The 20,936-nt window shown below is 35.7% G+C and overlaps 1 protein-coding gene across 2 annotated transcripts in view; it reads left to right on the forward strand.

Moving 5' to 3' along the window:
* Positions 1-20,936, forward strand: part of FAM189A1 (family with sequence similarity 189 member A1) — a 461,340-nt gene that overhangs the window by 310,223 nt on the left and 130,181 nt on the right. For both annotated transcript variants that reach the window (XM_043554845.1, XM_043554846.1), the window contains exon 3: positions 11,613-11,723. In XM_043554845.1, the coding sequence (XP_043410780.1) occupies positions 11,613-11,723 (111 nt within the window). The remainder of the gene's footprint in view (positions 1-11,612; positions 11,724-20,936) is intronic.

Below are 20,936 nucleotides of genomic sequence, written 5' to 3' on the forward strand. Positions count from 1 at the left end.
CTCCTCCCATATATGTATCTTGCTCTGTTACGCTTCATGGCTTTAGCACTGAATTGCCCAGGAAATAGGAAATATTATTCTGTTCTCATAAATGAGTTGGGCTGCTTTTCTTTTGCCATATTATATAAGGATTTCATGTTTTTTAAGGTTTTGAAGAAATCCACCTGTAAAATTCTCTGGGCCTGGTGTTTTTGCTGGATAGATTTTTAACTACTGCTTTTATTTCATTAATAGGATGTTCAAGTTTTCTCTTCAAATTACTTCTGGTCACTTGTATTTTCTAGAAAGTGTTTTCATCAGTCTTCTGATGTATTAATATAGAGTTGTTCTTAGTATTTTCCTTTCATTTAAAAATAATTTTATTACATCTTCACTTAATATCCATTTTTGCATTCTCATAATTATTTTTGCTTTCACTCTTCTTTTCTACCTCCCCCCCCCCCCCCCCCCCCCCGCCAAAGCTAGTTTTGCCAGGAGTTTTGGCTATCTGGGGTCCATTGAGATTTCATATGAATTCTAGTAAGGGTTTTTTATGTTGATTTATTTTTGAGAGAGAGAGAGAGAGAATGGGTGCGTGAGCATGAGTGTGGGAGAGGCAGAGAGAAAGGTAGAGAATCCCAAGCAGGCTCCACACTGTGAGTGCGGAGCCCGACATGGGGGCTTGAACTCAGAAACCGTGAGATCATGACCTGAGCCGAAACCAAGGGTCAGATGCTTAACAAACTGAGCCACTCAGGTGCCCCAATTTTAGTGTTTTTGAAAGAACATAAATTCTTGGTTTATGTCAGCACATGGCTTTACTTTTAGCATGTAAATAAAACATTTTCATTTATTCCATAACTATATAGAGAATTGTCAAGTGTTCTAAGGATCCTATTATTATGAATATGTGATGAGAAAACTAGGATTTTTAATTATTTCCTTTCCATTTAGTGACCAGAACATGTATTGAATTGGCCATCTTGTGGCTCCATTGTAGTTTATCCAGCCTCGGGATACTCCAGAGTTCCTGAATGTCAAAATCATGTTCTCTGGTTATAAATTGACAAGTCCTAAGGGTAGTCAGGGGGAATACAGTGGGCTTCCATACACATTTGTTTTCTTTGTTCTGATTTATATGGGAGGAAGCAGATTTGAAAAAGTTTAAGTGTTATACCATATGAAGAAATGACATAGAAACTTCTGTAGAGTTACTGTAATGACACAGCTGATATCTAAAGATGAATTGGAAGTGAAATTTAAAGGAAAAAGATGGTCTTTTAGGGTAACAGAACAGCACAGTGACTTCATTGGCAAATCATTTTTCATGGTAGTTACTTCATTTTGTACATTTGTGAGCTTTTCTTGTTTTCTCACTGGGAAATAGCAAGCTTACACAAGTACCCTATAAAACTTAAAAATGCATTTTCCTTATTTGGCAAATTAGATTCTCATTTTAGCCATTTTTTTTAAAGTAACAAATGTGTCATTGTTTCTTGCCCTTATATAGGAGATGTTATAGTTAAAGTAATCAGCCATGTTATGGGCTTTGTGGAGGTAGCACTGATTCCTAATTACTGGGCTGTAATTCTTAAGAGAAATTACTGAGTTTATGACAACTGTAGTCATCATTTGTTGGATTTTTCCCCATGTGCTGCCCTGCATTTGCATTTAGCACATTACATACTCAGACCCACTTACCTATCTCGTTTACTAATACGTGATGCATTTTGTTTCATAAGTTATGCTTTAAAGGACTAATTAGCTCTTATAGTTTCAAAAAAATGTTCATTGTTAGATCAATAATCTGCCTGAATACTCAGATCCCTGTTAACAACTTAATTTTTCTGTCTTGGTCTCAGATATTCAAAATTGTTTTCCTATTCTAGGGCCAAAGTTCATGGAATCAAAGTGGAATTTTAAATTATTCTGCCACAAAGTATCCATAGCTCTGTGGTCACGAAAATGTGTGTTCATTGCTTGCTTGAGATTGGACTGAAAGTTTTGAAAATCTAAGTAGAAGAGTTTTATATGGACTAGAATTATATCTTGATATCCATGTTTAAAAACTAATTTGGTTCTGTACTAATGCTTGGAATTGGGTCTAGGAGAGCCACTGCAGCAGTACTGATCTTTGAACATGTAAAGGTAAAGACGAAGAACCTTTCCCGGGTCAAAGACATTCCCTAAAAAATTCCAGATTGTGGGCAGAGTCTGGGTGATTTAATTGGATCTTGACTAGAGAGGAGAATGTGCATCTATCCATTTTGGCATCCACACCACTTTTTACAGCTTCTGGCCCCTGGTGGAGGCTCAAAATATGCTGAATCAGTTAATGAATGAATGGTCCATTAGTCCTTACTTGCGTAGTCATATTAATAACAGCTGACATTTAGTAATCTTGTTCTCTGCTTGGCATTTATGCAATAAGTGTTTGATGAACTGTCAAGCTGATCCTCAGTGACATTGTTTTCTCCTCCTTACTTCTTGCAGATACTTGTTTTCATTTTGATCATTGTGCAGGAGCTGCTTATGTATTTCCTCACCATAACCTTTCTTGTACTTATTCGGTAAATATTTTTCAACACCTCCTGTGTATCAGTCACTGAGAATGCAGTTGTGGGCAGGATACACGCAGTCTCTGCTTCTGTAAATCCAGCCTCATCTACAGGGATCAATGAAGGCTTCTCAGAAGAGGTCAATATCATATGATGGCTGAGGGATGAGTAAGAATCAAGTGAAGGAATCAAAAGGGTAAAGCAGCATGTTTTGGGAAAAGAAAATAACATGAACAGAAACTTAAAGAATTCCTGGAATTAAAAGACCCTCACTATGGCTAGATGGTAGAGAATGTGGCAGGGACAGCTGGAGACAGGCTGAGGAAATAGGCAAAGGCCAGGTCAGCCATTTATAAGGTTTGTCAAGTTTTGGAAATCCAAGCCAAGGAGTTTTATTAAGGCAAGGAGATGCTACTGAAGAGTTTTAAGCAGAGGAGTGATGTCATTCATTCATTCATTCATTCACTTATCCAACAAATATATATTAAATGCCTAGCTGGGCTCTTGGGCTAACCAGTAAATAAAATACATCCCTGCTCTTGATAATCCATTTATATTTTAGTAAGATAATGCCAGTCCCAGACTCAAGGAAGTCAAGACTGGAGGCAGGAAGAACAAAGAAAAGTCATCCATGGAGAAGATGGTGATCATTGAAATTATAGAGTGGCACCAGTAGGGGTGGAGAGAAATTTCTTACGTAGATTTAGTAGGACTTGCTGCTTTATTAGATGTGGTCAGAGTAAGGGAGGGTGAGTGGAAAATGTCTCATGGCTCTAATGTGGGAAATTAAGGAGGATGGTGATGCTAGCAGTTGAACAGCATTTCAGGAAGATCTTCCTGGGTTTGATTTTCTATGCTAAGTGAGTATGAGGAGCCTCTGAGGTACACAGGTAGAATGTTGAACAGACAATTATGTATATAATTGTACAATAGGTCTGGGAGGGAGACAAAAATAAGAACCATACATCATGTTCTTAGATAAAGTAACAGAGGGGATTTACAGTATAAGAACAATATATGGATGTTGTGGTTATTGGGGATGTTCACAAATAAGTTATTTCCTTTCAGGGCATTTGGTAGGACTGTATTTCTCCATCCCATTGGATGTTGAGTGTGGCCATGTGGCTTTTTTGGCCACTGAAATGTGAACAGATCTTGCATGTGACACCTCCAGGCAAGAACTTTAAGTTCTATAGCTGAAATGATTGTAGGAACATCACTGAACTGAAGCCTTCACTGACTTGAGTGCCTGGGTGAATTTGGGGCAAAACCCACTTGACCTGTTTTGGCCATATAATGCGAGCAAAAAACACACTTCTGTTGTGTTAGGCCACTGAGATTTTAGAGTTATTTTTAACCTATCCTATCCTGATTGATCCAGAAATCGATCCAGAAATCCCACCCTGATACAGAGGAGATTGGAAAATGACCATACACGTTATATAATGGAAAAGTATTTGATAAAAGTGACTTTTGTGGCAACTTGAAGAAGCAGGCCATGCACCTAATGAACATATAACTCTAAAATTAAAGAAGAGAACCCTGGAATGAACATATACCTCTAAAATTAGAGAACAGAACCCTGGAAGTGTGAACGTTGGTGCCTGTGACTGCATCTAGAAAAACTGTCAGGAAAGAGATGAAATTGGAAAACACTTGGTTGGTATGTATTCAGTGATAAATAGAATAGAGAGAATCCAGAAGTGTATAGATATGCAAGTGCTTCTGAATCCCCAACCAATAAAAAATAAAAATGAGAGACAACGGCGAATTAAATCACATTCTTGAGGCAAAGATCAAATACATGGTATAGTTGTCCTTCCCATTGTCAAAATATGGGAATGTATTAAAGTGGTTTAGGATAAAGGCTTAACTATGAGTTGGATGTCCAATATTTTAAAAAGAACAAGATGAGAGAAAATAATTTAAATGTGGTCTGTCCACCAAAAGCATAAAGACCAGAAGTACACAAGTAGAGAGAGAAAGAGGAACATGATGGGAGTGTATATATATACATACACATACATATATATATATGTGTGTGTGTATCAAATAATATTTCATATATTTTGATATAAATATCAAAAATATATATAGCAATACATTATACACACACACACATACACACACACACACACATATGCATGCAAATCTAAAATGTATGCCTAATGCCTAGAAAAGAAGTATACAGGTATGGCTGTTGGCACATGGCACCAAATAAAATCAAATTGTATTTAGAGATTTGACCTGTCAAAGAAACCCTAGCCTGAATTTGCAAAAGTTGATGACTGTTTGAGGCTTAAAATAACCCTTAGATCCCCACCTTTTGTGAGCCAATGCCTATAGTCCATGTGGCCCAGAAGGGTACTGGAAAAGATAGAACCCCAGAGTGGAGTCAAGGTATACAGTTTCAAAATAAATGTCATTACTTTATTTACATAAAAATGATTAAAATCTTATTTTTTTCACCATGGCCAGGTGGGATTTATTCCTAAAATGCAAGGATGATTAAACACATGAAAAGCAGTGTAATATGCCACATTAACAGAATGATTTGAAGAAAACCAAAGCTTGGGGACGCCTGGGTAGCTCAGTCAGTTAAGCGTCCAACTTTGGCTCAGGTCATGATCTCGCATTTTGTGAATTTGAATCCTGCGTCGGGCTCTGTGCTGACAGCTCAGAGCCTGCAGCCTGCTTCAGATTCTGTGTCTCCCTCTCTCTCTCTGGCCCTCCCTCACACTCTGTCTCTCTCTGTCTCAAAAATAAACATTAAAAAATGTGAAAAAAGTTAAACAAAAAACAAAGATTGATCATCTTAGTTGATAGAGAAAAAACATTTGAAAATTCAACAACCTTTCACTATAAAAACACTTAAAAAACTAGAAATAGAAGAAAACCTTTTTAGCATAATAAAGCCAGTATAAAAAAAAAAACACCCACAGGTGACCTCACACTTAATGGTGAAACACTGAAAGCTTGCCAAGATCAGTAATAAGACAAGGATAACCACATTCACCACTATGATTGAGCACAGTATTGGAAATTCTAGCCAGTTAGGCAAGAAAATGAAATAAAATATATTCACACTGAGAAGGAATAAGTAAAATCATCTCTGTTACAGACGTAGATGTATCTTATATGTAGAATTGTAAAGGTTCCACTAAAAAACTCTTTGAATAAATGAATTCAGCACAGTTGCAGGATGCAAAATCAAAGTGCAACAATTGGTTGCAATTTTATACAACAGTTAACAATCTAAAAGGAGAGTTAGAATAACAATTTCATTTACAATAACACACAAAAAAGTACTTTAACCAAGTGCATGGAAGACTGCAGACTAAAGATGATAAATTTATTGTTGAAAGAAATTAAGGGATACATAAATACATGGAAAGACATCCCATGTTCATGGATTAGAAGACTAAATATTTTGAGATGTCAGTGGTGCCAGAAGTAATCTGTGGATCCTATGTCACCCATATCAAAATCCCAACATGTTTTTCAGAAATAGAAAAACTCATCCTAATATTCATATGGAATCTTAAGCAATCCCCCCAATAACCAAAACATCCTTAAAAAGAGCAAAGGTGGAGGATTCACCCTTCTTGATTTCAAAGCTTTTGAAGCAATGTTAATCAAAACTGCATGGTACTGGCATTAATGACAGACATGTAGACCGATGGAATAGAATACAAAGCCAAGAAATAAACCCTCACATATATGGTCAAATGATTTTGGACAAGGGTGCCAACCATTCAATGGGAAAAAGACAGCCTTTGCAACAAATGGTGCCAGAAAACTGTATATCCACATGGAAAAGAATGAAGTTGGATCCTTACCTTACACTGTATATAAAAAATAGCTTACAGTGGATTAGAGACCCAAACACAAGCACTAATAATATATAACTCTTAGAATAAAACATAGAAATCTTTATGACATTGGATTTGGCAATGATTTTTTGGATATGGCAAGTAACAAGGCAAAAATAAATAAATGGGACTTTATCAAAATTTAAAACTTTTGTGCATCAAAGGAGAATCAACAGAGTGAAAAAGCCCTCAGAATGAGAGAAAATTTTTGAAAATCACATATATGATAGAGGATTAATATCTAAAATGTATAAAATTAGTATTCAGAATATATAAAGAACTCTCACAACTCAATAACCCCACATAAATCACCCCAAGTAACCCAGTTGCAACAATGGACAAAGGACCTGAATGTATACCTCCAAAGACTTCCAAAGAAGATATGCAAATGACAAGCACCTGAAAAGATGCTCAGTATCACTAATCAATTAGGAAGATGTAAACCAAACCACATAAGATACCATTTCACATCTATTTGAATGACTTTTATTAAAAAAACAGAAAATACAAGTGTTGATGAGAATGTGGGGGAAAAGCATAACCTTTGCACATTGTGCATTGGAATGTAAAATGGTTGTAGCCATTCTGGAAAACAGTATGGTGTTCTCTCAAAAAATTAAACATATAAATACCATATATGATCTAGCACTTCCACATCTGGGTATATATCCAAAAGAACTGAAAGCAGTCACTTGAACAGATATTTGTACACCTATATTTATAGTAGCATCATTTACAATAGCCAAAAGTGGAAGTAACCCAATTGTCCTATGGCAGATGAAAAGGTAAAGGAAATGTGGTATATGCATAGAATACAATGTTGCTCAGCCTTAAAAATAGAAGGAGGGGTGCCTGGGTGGCTCAGTTGGTTGAGTGACCGATTGCAGCTCATCATGATCTCACCATTTGTGAGCTCGAGCCCTGCATCAGGCTCTCTGCCGTCAGCGTGAAACCTGCTTCAGATCTTGTCTCCCTCTCTCTCTGCCCCTCCCCTACTCATGGGCAGGTGCTCTGCTCTCTCTCTTTCAAAAATAAATAAACATTAAAAACAAAAAAGGAAATTCTGACATGTGCTACCATGTGGATGAAACTTGAAGACGTTATGCTAAGTGAAATAAGCAAACACAAAAGAAAAAATTCTGTATGATCCCACTTATATGAGATCCCTAGAGTGGTCACATTCATAAAGATAGAATGCAAAACAATGGTTGCCAGGTTCTGAGAGGAAGAGTGAATGAGGAGTTATTGTTTAACGAGTATGGAGTTTCAGTCTGGGAAGATGAAAAAGATCTGGAGATGGACGGTGGTGATGGCTGCACAATGATATGAACTTAATGCCACTGAACTGTATGCCAAAAAATCATTAAAATGGTACATTTCATGTTATGTACACTTAATCACAATAAAATAAATAATTAAAGCATGGTAAATTTTTTTGGTATGTGTTTTACTGTCATTTTTTAAAAGAGTAAACATGAAAAAAAATCTGTTTTTTGTTTTTGTTTTTTTTTTTTTACTTCCTAGCATCATCTATATAGTTGAGCACTTCCTGTGTCTCAAAATAGCCTCTTTTCTTGGCTTCTGTGTAGATTGCTGTCCCAATGTTTTCAATAATAATTTTTGAGCTCAATTTTGAAACTTTTCAGTTCAGTTTATCTATAAATGATTTGAATGATATTATGGTACTGTTGTGACATCTAGTATAGAAAATTAATGCTGACCCATTCTGTGAAGTTAAACCTTCTCAGGGGATGCTGTAAGAATCCATAGCTACTAGAATCATTGCAGAAATATTATTAACATGAACTTGAAATATTTCCTAAATTAACAAAACATCCTCTTTTTTTTCTATCCTGTATGTGTATTTTAAAGGAAAAATAGGGGTGCCTGGATGGCTCAGTCGGTTCGGCGACCGACTTCGGCTCAGGTCATGATCTCATGACTTGTGAGTTCAAGCCCCGTGTCGGGCTCTGTGCTGACAGGTTAGAGCCTGGAGCCTGCTTCAGATTCTGTGTCTTCCTCTCTCCTCTCCTCCTCCCACCTTGTGTTCTATCAAAAATAAATAAACATTAAAAAAAATTTTTTAAGGAAAAATAAATTTTGCTACATTTGGTGGAAATACACTACATTTATGGGTAATGAATGCCAATAATGATTTTTTTCTATATTTAATTTAGCCAAAACTTTTTAGGTACTAATAAAATATTAAGACTTTTTCACTTTTATATATTGCTGGTAGGGATGAAAAATGGTACCACTTCTGTGTTGAAGAATTTGGCAGTGTCTAGCAAAATTAAATATTTATCTTTTGATGCAACAATCCTACTTCTAAGAATATATCCCAAAGTCATACTGCAATCATTTAAAAGACGTATGAATATGGCTCTTTATTGCAACACTATAGTAAAAAATAAAAGACCAAAACAACTCAAATGTCCATCAATAGGAACCTGGTTGAATAAACTGTGGTATATCTGAGCAATGAAGTACTGAACAACTATAAGAAGGAGTAAGTATTTCTATGTATGCCTATTAAGTGTTCTTCACTGTACTGGGTCAAAAAAAAAGTAGATAGAGAAAATATTTATAGTATGCTATTATTTATTTACCTTTACTAAAAACCAAATAATGGAAGGATTAAATTTAAAAATAAATGGTTACCTATAGAAGAAAGGAGGGGGAACATAATGGAGATGATAGAATAAAAACTAGACTTTTTTGAGACTTCTTTTATGGATATGACTTCGGAATCCTTTTATACAATTCCAAACAAAGCTAAACTTAAAAAAAATCCCTAACAATAAAAAATGAAACCAATGAATCTGGGTTCCCAGTCAGTAGCATAACCACACATAAAGGAACCATGGTGACTCTATCACACCATAATTTGACTATTTTTTCTTGATACAATCTACTCTAAGGATAGAAAGAAAAATCTTAAACTGTTTTCAATAATCATGTTTTTGGTGCTAGTATTAGCATTGTTATTTTTAGACTGTTGTGTGGATGTCACGAGATTAAATCAGATGGATAATTGTAATGAGAAATAAGCTTTTTGTCATGGCTGAAAGGAAATAGAGATATCAGATTGATAGAATTAAGAAAAAACCCCGTAGTTTTGAATTTGAATCAGAGGCATTAGTATGATCTTATAATATATTGTATCTAACAACTGAAAATATTTAAAACTATGACCAAGTGGCAAGGACACTTCTGGCATGAAGAGTGTGGTGTCTAAATACCATTCTCAATGAAAGGAACCAAGACCTACTGTAGAAATTGCTGATTCCAGGTCTGGGGCAGGGGATATGTATGATGATTCTGGAACATCTTGTCATAGCTTTCTTGAAAGCAGGAAAACTTTCAAAGTCTACTAGAATTGTGTCAACTTGAATTGACTCTATCTTGTTAATGACTCCAGTGAATGAAATGTATCAAATTTGTTTGTTTTGGGCTCATAACAAATCAAACACACACAACACCCCTAAACAAACAGTACCTTTGGAGGATGCCAAGGACCGAACTAATTTTTTTTAATAAACATATATCAAAGATTATATTTGACTCGTTATTTAAGAGGGAACCAGTAAAACTAACAACTAGTTCCAAGGAGAATTCAAGCTATGTGCACACATAGGCCATCAGCAATGCTGAAATAAATTTACAAATAGATGTGAAAGTGGTCAGCACCCATGGGATGGCGATCATTGCATTCTACCAGACTAAATTCATTTATATTTATATTATCAAAAATAATTTACATTACTAGTCTTATTCTGTAATTTAGAGTTGTAAAATAGCTTAAAGACAATGAAAGGCACAAATAACTCAAAAGAGTGTACTAGACGGGATATCCAGTATTTTTTTCCCATTTCAAAGTCTTTAACAAGTTTTCATGACACTCTCTCCCCTCTTGATCATATTAATATTAAAGATTATTCTTGATTACAAGAAAAATTTTGTTTAAAGTTTTGTTTCATTAGAGTTAGCCTGATTATTTACATAGGTGCAGCAAGAATATTAACTAACCATTATAGGCCCAAGTTTATTTAGTAAATATAGCACCATATCAACTAATTATTTTGAAATCTGGAAAATAAAGAATTGAACATGCATCCTGGTTTTCCTATGTGAACTGTACTCTAGAGTGACAAAACAATTGATGAGGAAAAGTATTCTATATACTGATCCCTGGGAATAAAGAAAGAAGAAATGATGGCATTATAGATAGCGTTTTGGAAACACTAACAATTTAATGATCTAAGCAATCATTAAGAATGGCTGCCAACATCATAGAGAGACACATTATTTGCCTTCTATTAGTCTGAATGTTATCAAATCTCTGTGTGTAACCACCAAATTACAAGATATCCAGAGGATATGGAAATTTTAACTAATAGGAGGAGACAATCAGCAAAGTTAGGCTGTAGAAAACTCTATGGGACAAATAAACTGGTTTCTTCAATAACTTTCTTGGAAGAAAAAAATACAATGGAGGGGAAAACCCATAAATTAAAAAAAAATATCTTAAGATTTAGAACAATTAGTTTCACTATATGGAACTCCTTTGTATCCTGTGTAAACTGATTCAAAATAAGATAATTAAGGAAACTTGAACTGTGAACATTTGATATTAATGAATGATTAATTTTTCTAGAGGTGATGACATTATTTTGGTTATGTTTTCAAAACCAATCTTATTTTAGAAATATTCGCTGCCATATTTAAGGATGAAATCATACAGTGTCTGATATTTACTGCAAAGTAATCTAGAGTGAAGAGGGTATAAATGAAATGCAACAGACCATTTGGTTAGTTGTTGAGTCTGGGTGATAGGCATGTGGGACTTGATTAAACTGTCTTCTCTGGTTTTGCATCAGTGGGAAGTTTTCCACAAAGAAGTTAAAATAAATAAATTTAAAGGCCTTCTAATAAACAAACTCCTTCCATTGGTTTTCTTTAGTAATTTCTAACTTGTTATTTTCAAGACTGTATAAAACTATTTTGTAGTTTTATAGTATTTTCAAGTTTAGCCTCTAAGATATTTTACAATGTAATTCAAATTAAAAAATACTGCCCTTTAAAAAATATAACTGTTATTCATACAGTTTTTTGATCAACTGAAAGCTTGTTTAAAGCCAAATCACTTTTCCTTCAAACTTCTCCAAGTGAATAATCAATTTTTTGTTTGGTTTGTTTCCAGATAACCTTTTTCATGCTGCTCTCTGCAGTGTGCGTAATGCTGAATTTGGCTGGTTCAATTCTCTCCTGTCAGAATGCTCAGCTAGTCAACTCCCTAGAAGGCTGTCAGTTGGTGAGTAATGAAATGCAAACCTTTTGATAAAGGTCATAGGCTTTGATTTTACCTGAAAGTAATTTTAAAGATAAATTTTGTTATATCCTTGGATTTATTGTGATATTTTATAATTGTGTAAGGAATTTAAGTTGACTCATTTCTAAAAACTACCTTAAATTAAAAGCTGTCCTCCTTGTAAATCAGTTATGAATAGGATATTTTTAAGGATCACAGTGTAATGCTGTTTTAGAACAAGTGTTTTTAGTAATGATTATATTTTGGCATTTGTTGCATTGATTTTTATCTCCACTGAATTTTTAAAAAATCAATTTTACAAGTCAATCTTAAGTGCTAAGATACATGTAAGCTTGATAATGGGTGCTAGTTCACAGTTTTTTCAATTAAAAAAGTGGATTATCTTTTAGGAATAGATCTAGGAAACTTGTAGACAGTGTGCTGTGTACATTGTAGGGGATCAATAGATGGTTTGTTAGCTAGAACCTTCATTTCGTATCATGAGTTAGCTCCTGGTACGGTAATATGTGCTTCTGGGTGGGGCAGAAATCGAAGTGTATCCAGTCACATTCAGTAAGGGTATAGTTTGACTCCCTATGTGACCATGGCTGCTGGATGCGAACCATGGAGACAACACAGGGCTACCTTTTAGAGCCATTCTCCTCCACAGCTGCCTGTGTACGTGCTGGGCCCATGGTGATTATTTCTGGGAGGTCAGGGGCTATACTGAATTACCTAAAGCTTTTCTGTAGCAAGGCCGTGCTTACTTTTCCTGTGGCCATGCTGTTTGTGTTCGAAGGAACAGCTGTTGCGAAGTGCTGCTCTCTACAGTTCTTAGCAGCAAAGCTAGAAGGACTAGTGTAAGTTGGCACAGTTTCGATACAGAGGCACCTACTGAGTTCCCAAAACTGTGAGAGCTTCATCTTGCTATTTTCTGTTCGGTATGGCCTAGACCACCTTGATCAGATTTCACCCCAATATGATGTACAGAGTATCCCTTGGTGTGATGCAGTATTGCTTGTGACTAAGAAATGATAAAACCTGGAGTGCCTCCACCATCAGAAAGGGTCACTTGCCAGCTTGCATCCATAACTGGGTCAGCCTCTTTATTCCTAAATACAGGGTGCTGTGAATATGATAACATCTGGCAACTGAGAAGAGACTGCCCATTTTTCCTCTGATCCCCATATTTCAATGCAAGGCCTTTTGTTTGGGAGACGGTGTTTGGGGTGATGAGACGTGCATGGAAGTCTATATCAAGCAGAAGGCCCACACCTAGTGTCCCATCTCAAAAGGCTGACTCCTGTGGGTCTTAATCCCAGACCCCATTTTCCTACATCACAAGCAGCATGAAAGGATAGAACAGGTAGATTTGGTTTCCTTTATTCCTTTCTGTCTTCAGTACCCCCCTGAATAAATTTAATGGACATCATGTACACTCATGCACTTTCACATACATCTTGGTTATATAGCACTGTGGAATCATCAATATTTATCTGACTTTAGAGCTTAATCCTAAGCATCGCTCTGCCCTGGCTCATACATGGCAGGTAATTCCTGAATGAAATCAGTGTACCTGCTTACTGAAATGCAGTGTGTATAGTGGAGAGAGTAGTGGATTTGGAATCAGCAAACCAGGATCAAAGTCATGGCTTCATAACTGACTACTTATATGACTTAGGACAAATCACTTTCCCTGTATCAGCTTTACTTCTCTTTCCTGTTATGTGTGGGTATTACCTGCCCTGAGCTTTTCACGAGATATTTAATAAAATAGAATGTATAAAACACATAAAAGTATACTTCTTATTAAAAATGTATAATTATAATATATAACTACTATATATAAAATATATAATTATAATATATAATTACTATAGAAAATTAATAATAACTATAGAAAACTTAGAAAAACAAAATACACTTGTCACCCTACAATCCAGTCTTTCCAGTCTTTTCTGTGCATATGTGTGTATGTGTATGTATTGTGCATATGTACTTGTATACATATGTGTGTGTATTTAATGTACATTTAAATGTGCTGTACTCTTCGTGGAGCTTCGTGATTTGGTTTTTTATTGATTGTGAACATTATTTCATGCTTTAAATTTTTCCTACAACTTTGCTTGTAGTGGCTGCTCGGTATGAATGAATATAGCATTATTTATTTAACCAGTCTCTCTCTGCTTTTCTCATGTATGAAGGTTGCCATTATCTTTAAAGCTTTTGTTACATATTGACCTACTGCCTTCTAAAAGAGTTTACCAATTTGTAATCCCAATTTATGAGAATGCTTTTCTTCCCACACCCTTCCCAGCCCTGAAAATTGTTACTTTTTAAAATTTATGCTAATTTGAAATGACATCATTGCTTTAATTTGAATTCCTTTAATAAGATTGACCTTTATTTATAATTGTATATATGTAAGTTTATATATGTACATGCATATATGCAATTATATATGTGTGTATACACACCATTTATATTTCTTGTTCAGTGAGTCGACCGTGACCTTTACCCATTTTTAGAAGTATTTATATTAGTGATTTGTAAGAACTCTTTATATATGTAATTGTATAATTCATTTATTTTATAACCGTACATACATATATATATGTGTGCATGTACATATATGTAATTTTATATGTATATAATTTATATTTCCTCTATGAATTGACTGGGGCCTTTACCCATTTTTAGATTTAACTATCTTATTGATTTTTAAGAGAGTCTTACATTTTGAGTCCTACAGCTTGTATTGGTCAAATGTATTTCCTGGATTGTTAGTTGCCTTTTATGTTTAGTGTATTTAAATCTATGAATGTTTTCCTTTGTGATCTTATCTTGGAACCAATAAAAAGACATTCTTCCCAATATCATGTACCACCCCCACCCTTTTTAAATATAGTTAACTCTTTTATATTCTGGAATTTGTTTAATGAATTTAGCTATTTTCCCCAAATGAGTAGCTAACTTTCCTAAAATGATTCCCTGAGTAATCTAATAATTTCCTGATTATTTGAAATGCCACCTAAATTCTAAGAGTCCTTTGGTGGCAAGCTACAAAAACTGACAAAGCCATAGGCTACTTATTGCAAAGACGATAGAGCCTATAACCAAGAGAATTAAAGATTAGCCTTGGGAACTGGCTGGTTCCAGGAAAGCTTCTGTGGATGCAGAAGCCTGTCCCAGACCGGCTACAGACACCCTGAACTCACCGGGGTTTTGTTCTGCACAAGTGAACAATTCCAGTGCTTTATAATCTCTGTCCCATTTACTCTAAAGTCAGAACCCAGAGAGAGAAAGCATTTGATAGGCATTTCTGTCAAGACAGAAATCTATGAAACTGTTCCACTAAACTGAATCCAAGGCAATTTAAGAGGTAATTCCCAAAAATGAATTTAGGTGCTATTAGGAAGGGTAGGGAGTAGGAGGAGGCAAGAAATGTATGGTAGGTGGTCAAAAAACAGCCAATATCTATTCTACCAGCATTATCATATATATGTACACATACACGTAGATACTAGTGTCTATTTGCGTATGATTGAATTTTTCATTCTCATCTCCTCCTATGTCCATTTATTTATATTCCAAACAATATTACTTTAATTGCACACACACACACACACACACACACACACACACACACACAAGAACTTGTAGGGCAAGCCTTCCAGACTTTAACCTGCTTCTTAAAAAATATTCTTACCTATTCTTAAAAGTTTAGTCTTCCAGATGAGTTTAAATTTTTTTTGGTCAAGACTCAAAAGGAATATATTTAAGAGTTGAATTGGAATCACATTAAAATCATAGATTGTCTTGGGGTAGAATTGACATGTTAACATACCATGTTTTCCCATTCAGGAACATTGTGTGTGTTTTGGTTTATCCAAATTGTTTTAAAAATCCTCTACTGCAGTTTTTGTTTTCCTTTAGGATATCTAGTGTATTTCCATATCTGTATGTATGTTTGTCTTTTTCCTCTGCATAATTAAAAATTAACTCATTTTCTCTGCATATATATAATAAAATAAAATATAAATATAGAATATAAATATATATATTTATATATTCTAAATTTCTTTTCTATTCCAAACTCCCACCTCCTTCCAGAAAGTTTTGGTAGCCAGACATTTTGTATGCTTATTTTGTATATTATCATTTTTACACACATGCAAAGTCTATTCTATAAATCATTATTCACACTGCTTTTGTCAGCCAGCCATGTAACTTGGCAACACATTGTATAACAGCACTTGGAGATCTTCCCAGCTGTTAAATAGAGAGCAGCAGAGAATTCCACTGGATAGATGGATGCAGGATGACTTATTCGACCACCACTTAATGAAGGACAGGTTAGGGGTGTTTCTAATGTTTTGCTAAAACAAACATGGCAGAGATCACCCTTTGTGCACATTCCTTACTCAACAAATAGAAAGTGGTTATTATCGCTGCTGTGGGGACCAGACTAGAGTAAAGGGTACCGTGGCCAACCAGAGAGGGATATGCAAGTAGATCTCGAGAAGAAATTACTAAGAGTGTCCTTTCAGACAAAGTATAAGAACTCACTTTAAATTTAGAATGTTATTCCTACTTTAACCTCCAAAGATGGGACACTGGACTCTTGCCAACAGTATATGACTGTGCCCGATTATCCAGATGCATGCAAACTTCTGTGTGTCATCAGAGATTTTTTAGTCTTTGCCAATCTGACAAAAATGTAAGATCTTAATCTGTAATTTGGATCTCTTTAATTAAAAGCAAAGTTGAGCATCTTTTACGTTTGTTTAGAAGTTATTTCTTTAGGGGCACCTGGGTGGCTCAGTTAAGTGTCCACTCTTGATTTTGACTCAGGTCATGATCTCACAGTTGGTGAGATGAAGCCCCATATTGGGCTCTGTGCTGACAGTGTGGAGCCTGCTTGGGATTCTCTCCCTCTCTCTCTGCTCCTCTCCTGCTCTCTCTCTCTCAAATAAATAGACTTTTTTAAAAAGTTATTTCTTTATTTGCTAACTGCAGCTCATTTTTATTGTCTATTCTACTGTCATGTTGTTGCTGTTCACAATTGATTTGTAAGTGCACTTTCTATATTAAGGAAACTGCCCATTTTTATATGTGTTGCAGGTATATATTTTTCATAGTTTTTTTATTCACTTCTTGACTTTTTTTGGTATTCTTGTGTGGAAATTTCATACACTCAAATTTCTTTTATTCGTTTATATATTTTTACCCTTAATGACTTCTGGTTTATATGTTTTGCCTAGAAAAGCTCCAAAACTATAAAATTATAAACAGTTTTTCAATTTTCCTTCCAGAATTTTAGGGTTTCGTTTTTTAAATATTTATATGTTTCATTAATCTTAGATTTATTTTGCTATAAATATCATTATAAAATATTATTTAAAAATAATATCATTAAAAAAACACATGTGGACCTTCCATATTTCCTTAAAATTTTAGTGCTAGATATTTTAAATACCTTGTTGCTCTGGTGGGTGCATTTTTAAAATTTATTGTTTCATATTAAAAGAAGACCCTAGTGGTGTATAAGACTTTTAGTGATTTTTTTTTTTTTTTTTAATTTTTATTTTTTAATTTTTATTTTTTTTCTGAAATTTATTGACAAATTGGTTTCCATACAACACCCAGTGCTCATCCCAAAAGGTGCCCTCCTCAATACCCATCACCCACCCTCTCCTCCCTCCCACCCCCCATCAACCCTCAGTTTGTTCTCAGTTTTTAACAGTCTCTTATGCTTTGGCTCGCTCCCATTCTAACCTCTTTTTTTTTTTTTTTTTCCTTCCCCTCCCCCATGGGTTCCTGTTAAGTTTCTCAGGATCCACATAAGAGTGAGACCATATGGTATCTGTCTTTCTCTGTATGGCTTATTTCACTTAGCATCACACTCTCCAGTTCCATCCACGTTGCTACAAAAGGCCATATTTCATTTTTTCTCATTGCCATGTAATATTCCATTGTGTATATAAACCACAATTTCTTTATCCATTCATCAGTTGATGGACATTTAGGCTCTTTCCATAATTTGGCTATTGTTGAGAGTGCTGCTATGAACATTGGGGTACAAGTGGCCCTATGCATCAGTGCTCCTGTATCCCTTGGATAAATTCCTAGCAGTGCTATTGCTGGGTCATAGGGTAGGTCTATTTTTAATTTTCTGAGGAACCTCCACACTGCTTTCCAGAGCGGCTGCACCAATTTGCATTCCCACCAACAGTGCAAGAGGGTTCCCGTTTCTCCACATCCTCTCCAGCATCTATAGTCTCCTGATTTGTTCATTTTGGCCACTCTGACTGGCGTGAGGTGATACCTGAGTGTGGTTTTGATTTGTATTTCCCTGATAAGGAGCGACGCTGAACATCTTTTCATGTGCCTGTTGGCCATCCGGATGTCTTCTTTAGAGAAGTGTCTATTCATGTTTTCTGCCCATTTCTTCACTGGATTATTTGTTTTTTGGGTGTGGAGTTTGGTGAGCTCTTTATAGATTTTGGATACTAGCCCTTTGTCCGATATGTCATTTGCGAATATCTTTTCCCATTCCGTTGGTTGCCTTTTAGTTTTATTGGTTGTTTCCTTTGCTGTGCAGAAGCTTTTTATCTTCATAAGGTCCCAGTAATTCACTTTTGCTTTTAATTCCCTTGCCTTTGGGGATGTGTCGAGTAAGAGATTGCTACGGCTGAGGTCAGAGAGGTCTTTTCCTGCTTTCTCCTCTAAGGTTTTGATGGTTTCCTGTCTCACATTTAGGTCCTTTATCCATTTTGAGTTTATTTTTGTGAATGGTGTGAGAAAGTGGTCTAGTTTCAACCTTCTGCATGTTGCTGTCCAGTTCTCCCAGCACCATTTGTTAAAGAGGCTGTCTTTTTTCCATTGGATGTTCTTTCCTGCTTTGTCAAAGATGAGTTGGCCATACGTTTGTGGGTCTAGTTCTGGGGTTTCTATTCTATTCCATTGGTCTATGTGTCTGTTTTGGTGCCAATACCATGCTGTCTTGATGATGACAGCTTTGTAGTAGAGGCTAAAGTCTGGGATTGTGATGCCTCCTGCTTTGGTCTTCTTCTTCAAAATTCCTTTGGCTATTCGGGGCCTTTTGTGGTTCCATATGAATTTTAGGATTGCTTGTTCTAGTTTCGAGAAGAATGCTGGTGCAATTTTGATTGGGATTGCATTGAATGTGTAGATAGCTTTGGGTAGTATTGACATTTTGACAATATTTATTTTTCCAATCCATGAGCAGGGAATGTCTTTCCATTTCTTTAAATCTTCTTCAATTTCCTTCAGAAGCTTTCTATAGTTTTCAGCATACAGATCCTTTACATCTTTGGTTAGATTTATTCCTAGGTATTTTATGCTTCTTGGTGCAATTGTGAATGGGATCCGTTTCTTTATTTGTCTTTCTGTTGCTTCATTGTTAGTGTATAAGAATGCAACTGATTTCTGTACATTGATTTTGTATCCTGCAACTTTGCTGAATTCCTGTATCAGTTCTAGCAGACTTTTGGTGGAGTCTAACGGATTTTCCATGTATAATATCATGTCATCTGCAAAAAGCGAAAGCTTGACTTCATCTTTGCCAATTTTGATGCCTTTGATTTCCTTTTGTTGTCTGATTGCTGATGCTAGAACTTCCAGCACTATGTTAAACAGCAGCGGTGAGAGTGGGCATCCTTGTCGTGTTCCTGATCTCAGGGAAAAAGCTTTCAGTTTTTCCCCGTTGAGGATGATGTTAGCTGTGGGCTTTTCATAAATGGCTTTTATGATCTTTAAGTATGTTCCTTCTATCCCGACTTTCTCAAGGGTTTTTATTAAGAAAGGGTGCTGGATTTTGTCGAAGGCCTTTTCTGCATCGATTGACAGGATCATATGGTTTTTCTCTCTTTTTTTGTTAATGTGATGTATCACGTTGATTGATTTGCGAATGTTGAACCAGCCCTGCATCCCAGGAATGAATCCCACTTGATCATGGTGAATAATTCTTTTTATATGCCGTTGAATTCGATTTGCTAGTATCTTATTGAGAATTTTTGCATCCATATTCATCAGGGATATTGGCCTGTAGTTCTCTTTTTTTACTGGGTCTCTGTCTGGTTTAGGAATCAAAGTAATACTGGCTTCATAGAATGAGTCTGGAAGTTTTCCTTCCCTTTCTATTTCTTGGAATAGCTTGAGAAGGATAGGTATTATCTCTGCTTTAAACGTCTGGTAGAACTCCCCTGGGAAGCCATCTGGTCCTGGACTCTTATTTGTTGGGAGATTTTTGATAACCGATTCAATTTCTTCGCTGGTTATGGGTCTGTTCAAGCTTTCTATTTCCTCCTGATTGAGTTTTGGAAGCGTGTGGGTGTTCAGGAATTCGTCCATTTCTTCCAGGTTGTCCAATTTGTTGGCATATAAGTTTTCATAGTATTCCCTGATAATTGTTTGTATCTCTGAGGGATTGGTTGTAATAATTCCATTTTCATTCATGATTTTATCTATTTGGGTCATCTCCCTTTTCTTTTTGAGAAGCCTGGCTAGAGGTTTGTCAATTTTGTTTATTTTTTCAAAAAACCAACTCTTGGTTTCGTTGATCTGCTCTACAGTTTTTTTAGTTTCTATATTGTTTATTTCTGCTCTGATCTTTATTATTTCTCTTCTTCTGCTGGGCTTAGGCTGCCTTTGCTGTTCTGCTTCTAGTTCCTTTAGGTGTGCTGTTAGATTTTGTATTTGGGATTTTTCTTGTTTCTTGAGATAGGCCTGGATTGCAATGTATTTTCCTCTCAGGACTGCCTTTGCTGCGTCCCAAAGCGTTTGGATTGTTGTATTTTCATTTTCGTTTGTTTCCATATATTTTTTAATTTCTTCTCTAATTGCCTGGTTGACCCACTCATTCGTTAGTAGGGTGTTCTTTAACCTCCATGCTTTTGGAGGTTTTCCAGACTTTTTCCTGTGGTTGATTTCAAGCTTCATGGCATTGTGGTCTGAAAGTAAGCATGGTATAATTTCAATTCTTGTAAACTTATGAAGGGCTGTTTTGTGACCCAGTATATGATCTATCTTGGAGAATGTTCCATGTGCACTCGAGAAGAAAGTATATTCTGTTGCTTTGGGATGCAGAGTTCTAAATATATCTGTCAAGTCCATCTGATCCAATGTCTCATTCAGGGCCCTTGTTTCTTTATTGACCGTGTGTCTAGATGATCTATCCATTTCTGTAAGTGG

The sequence above is a fragment of the Prionailurus bengalensis genome, chromosome B3, assembly GCF_016509475.1.
Source record: "Prionailurus bengalensis isolate Pbe53 chromosome B3, Fcat_Pben_1.1_paternal_pri, whole genome shotgun sequence".
Classification (NCBI taxonomy): Eukaryota; Metazoa; Chordata; class Mammalia; order Carnivora; family Felidae; genus Prionailurus; species Prionailurus bengalensis.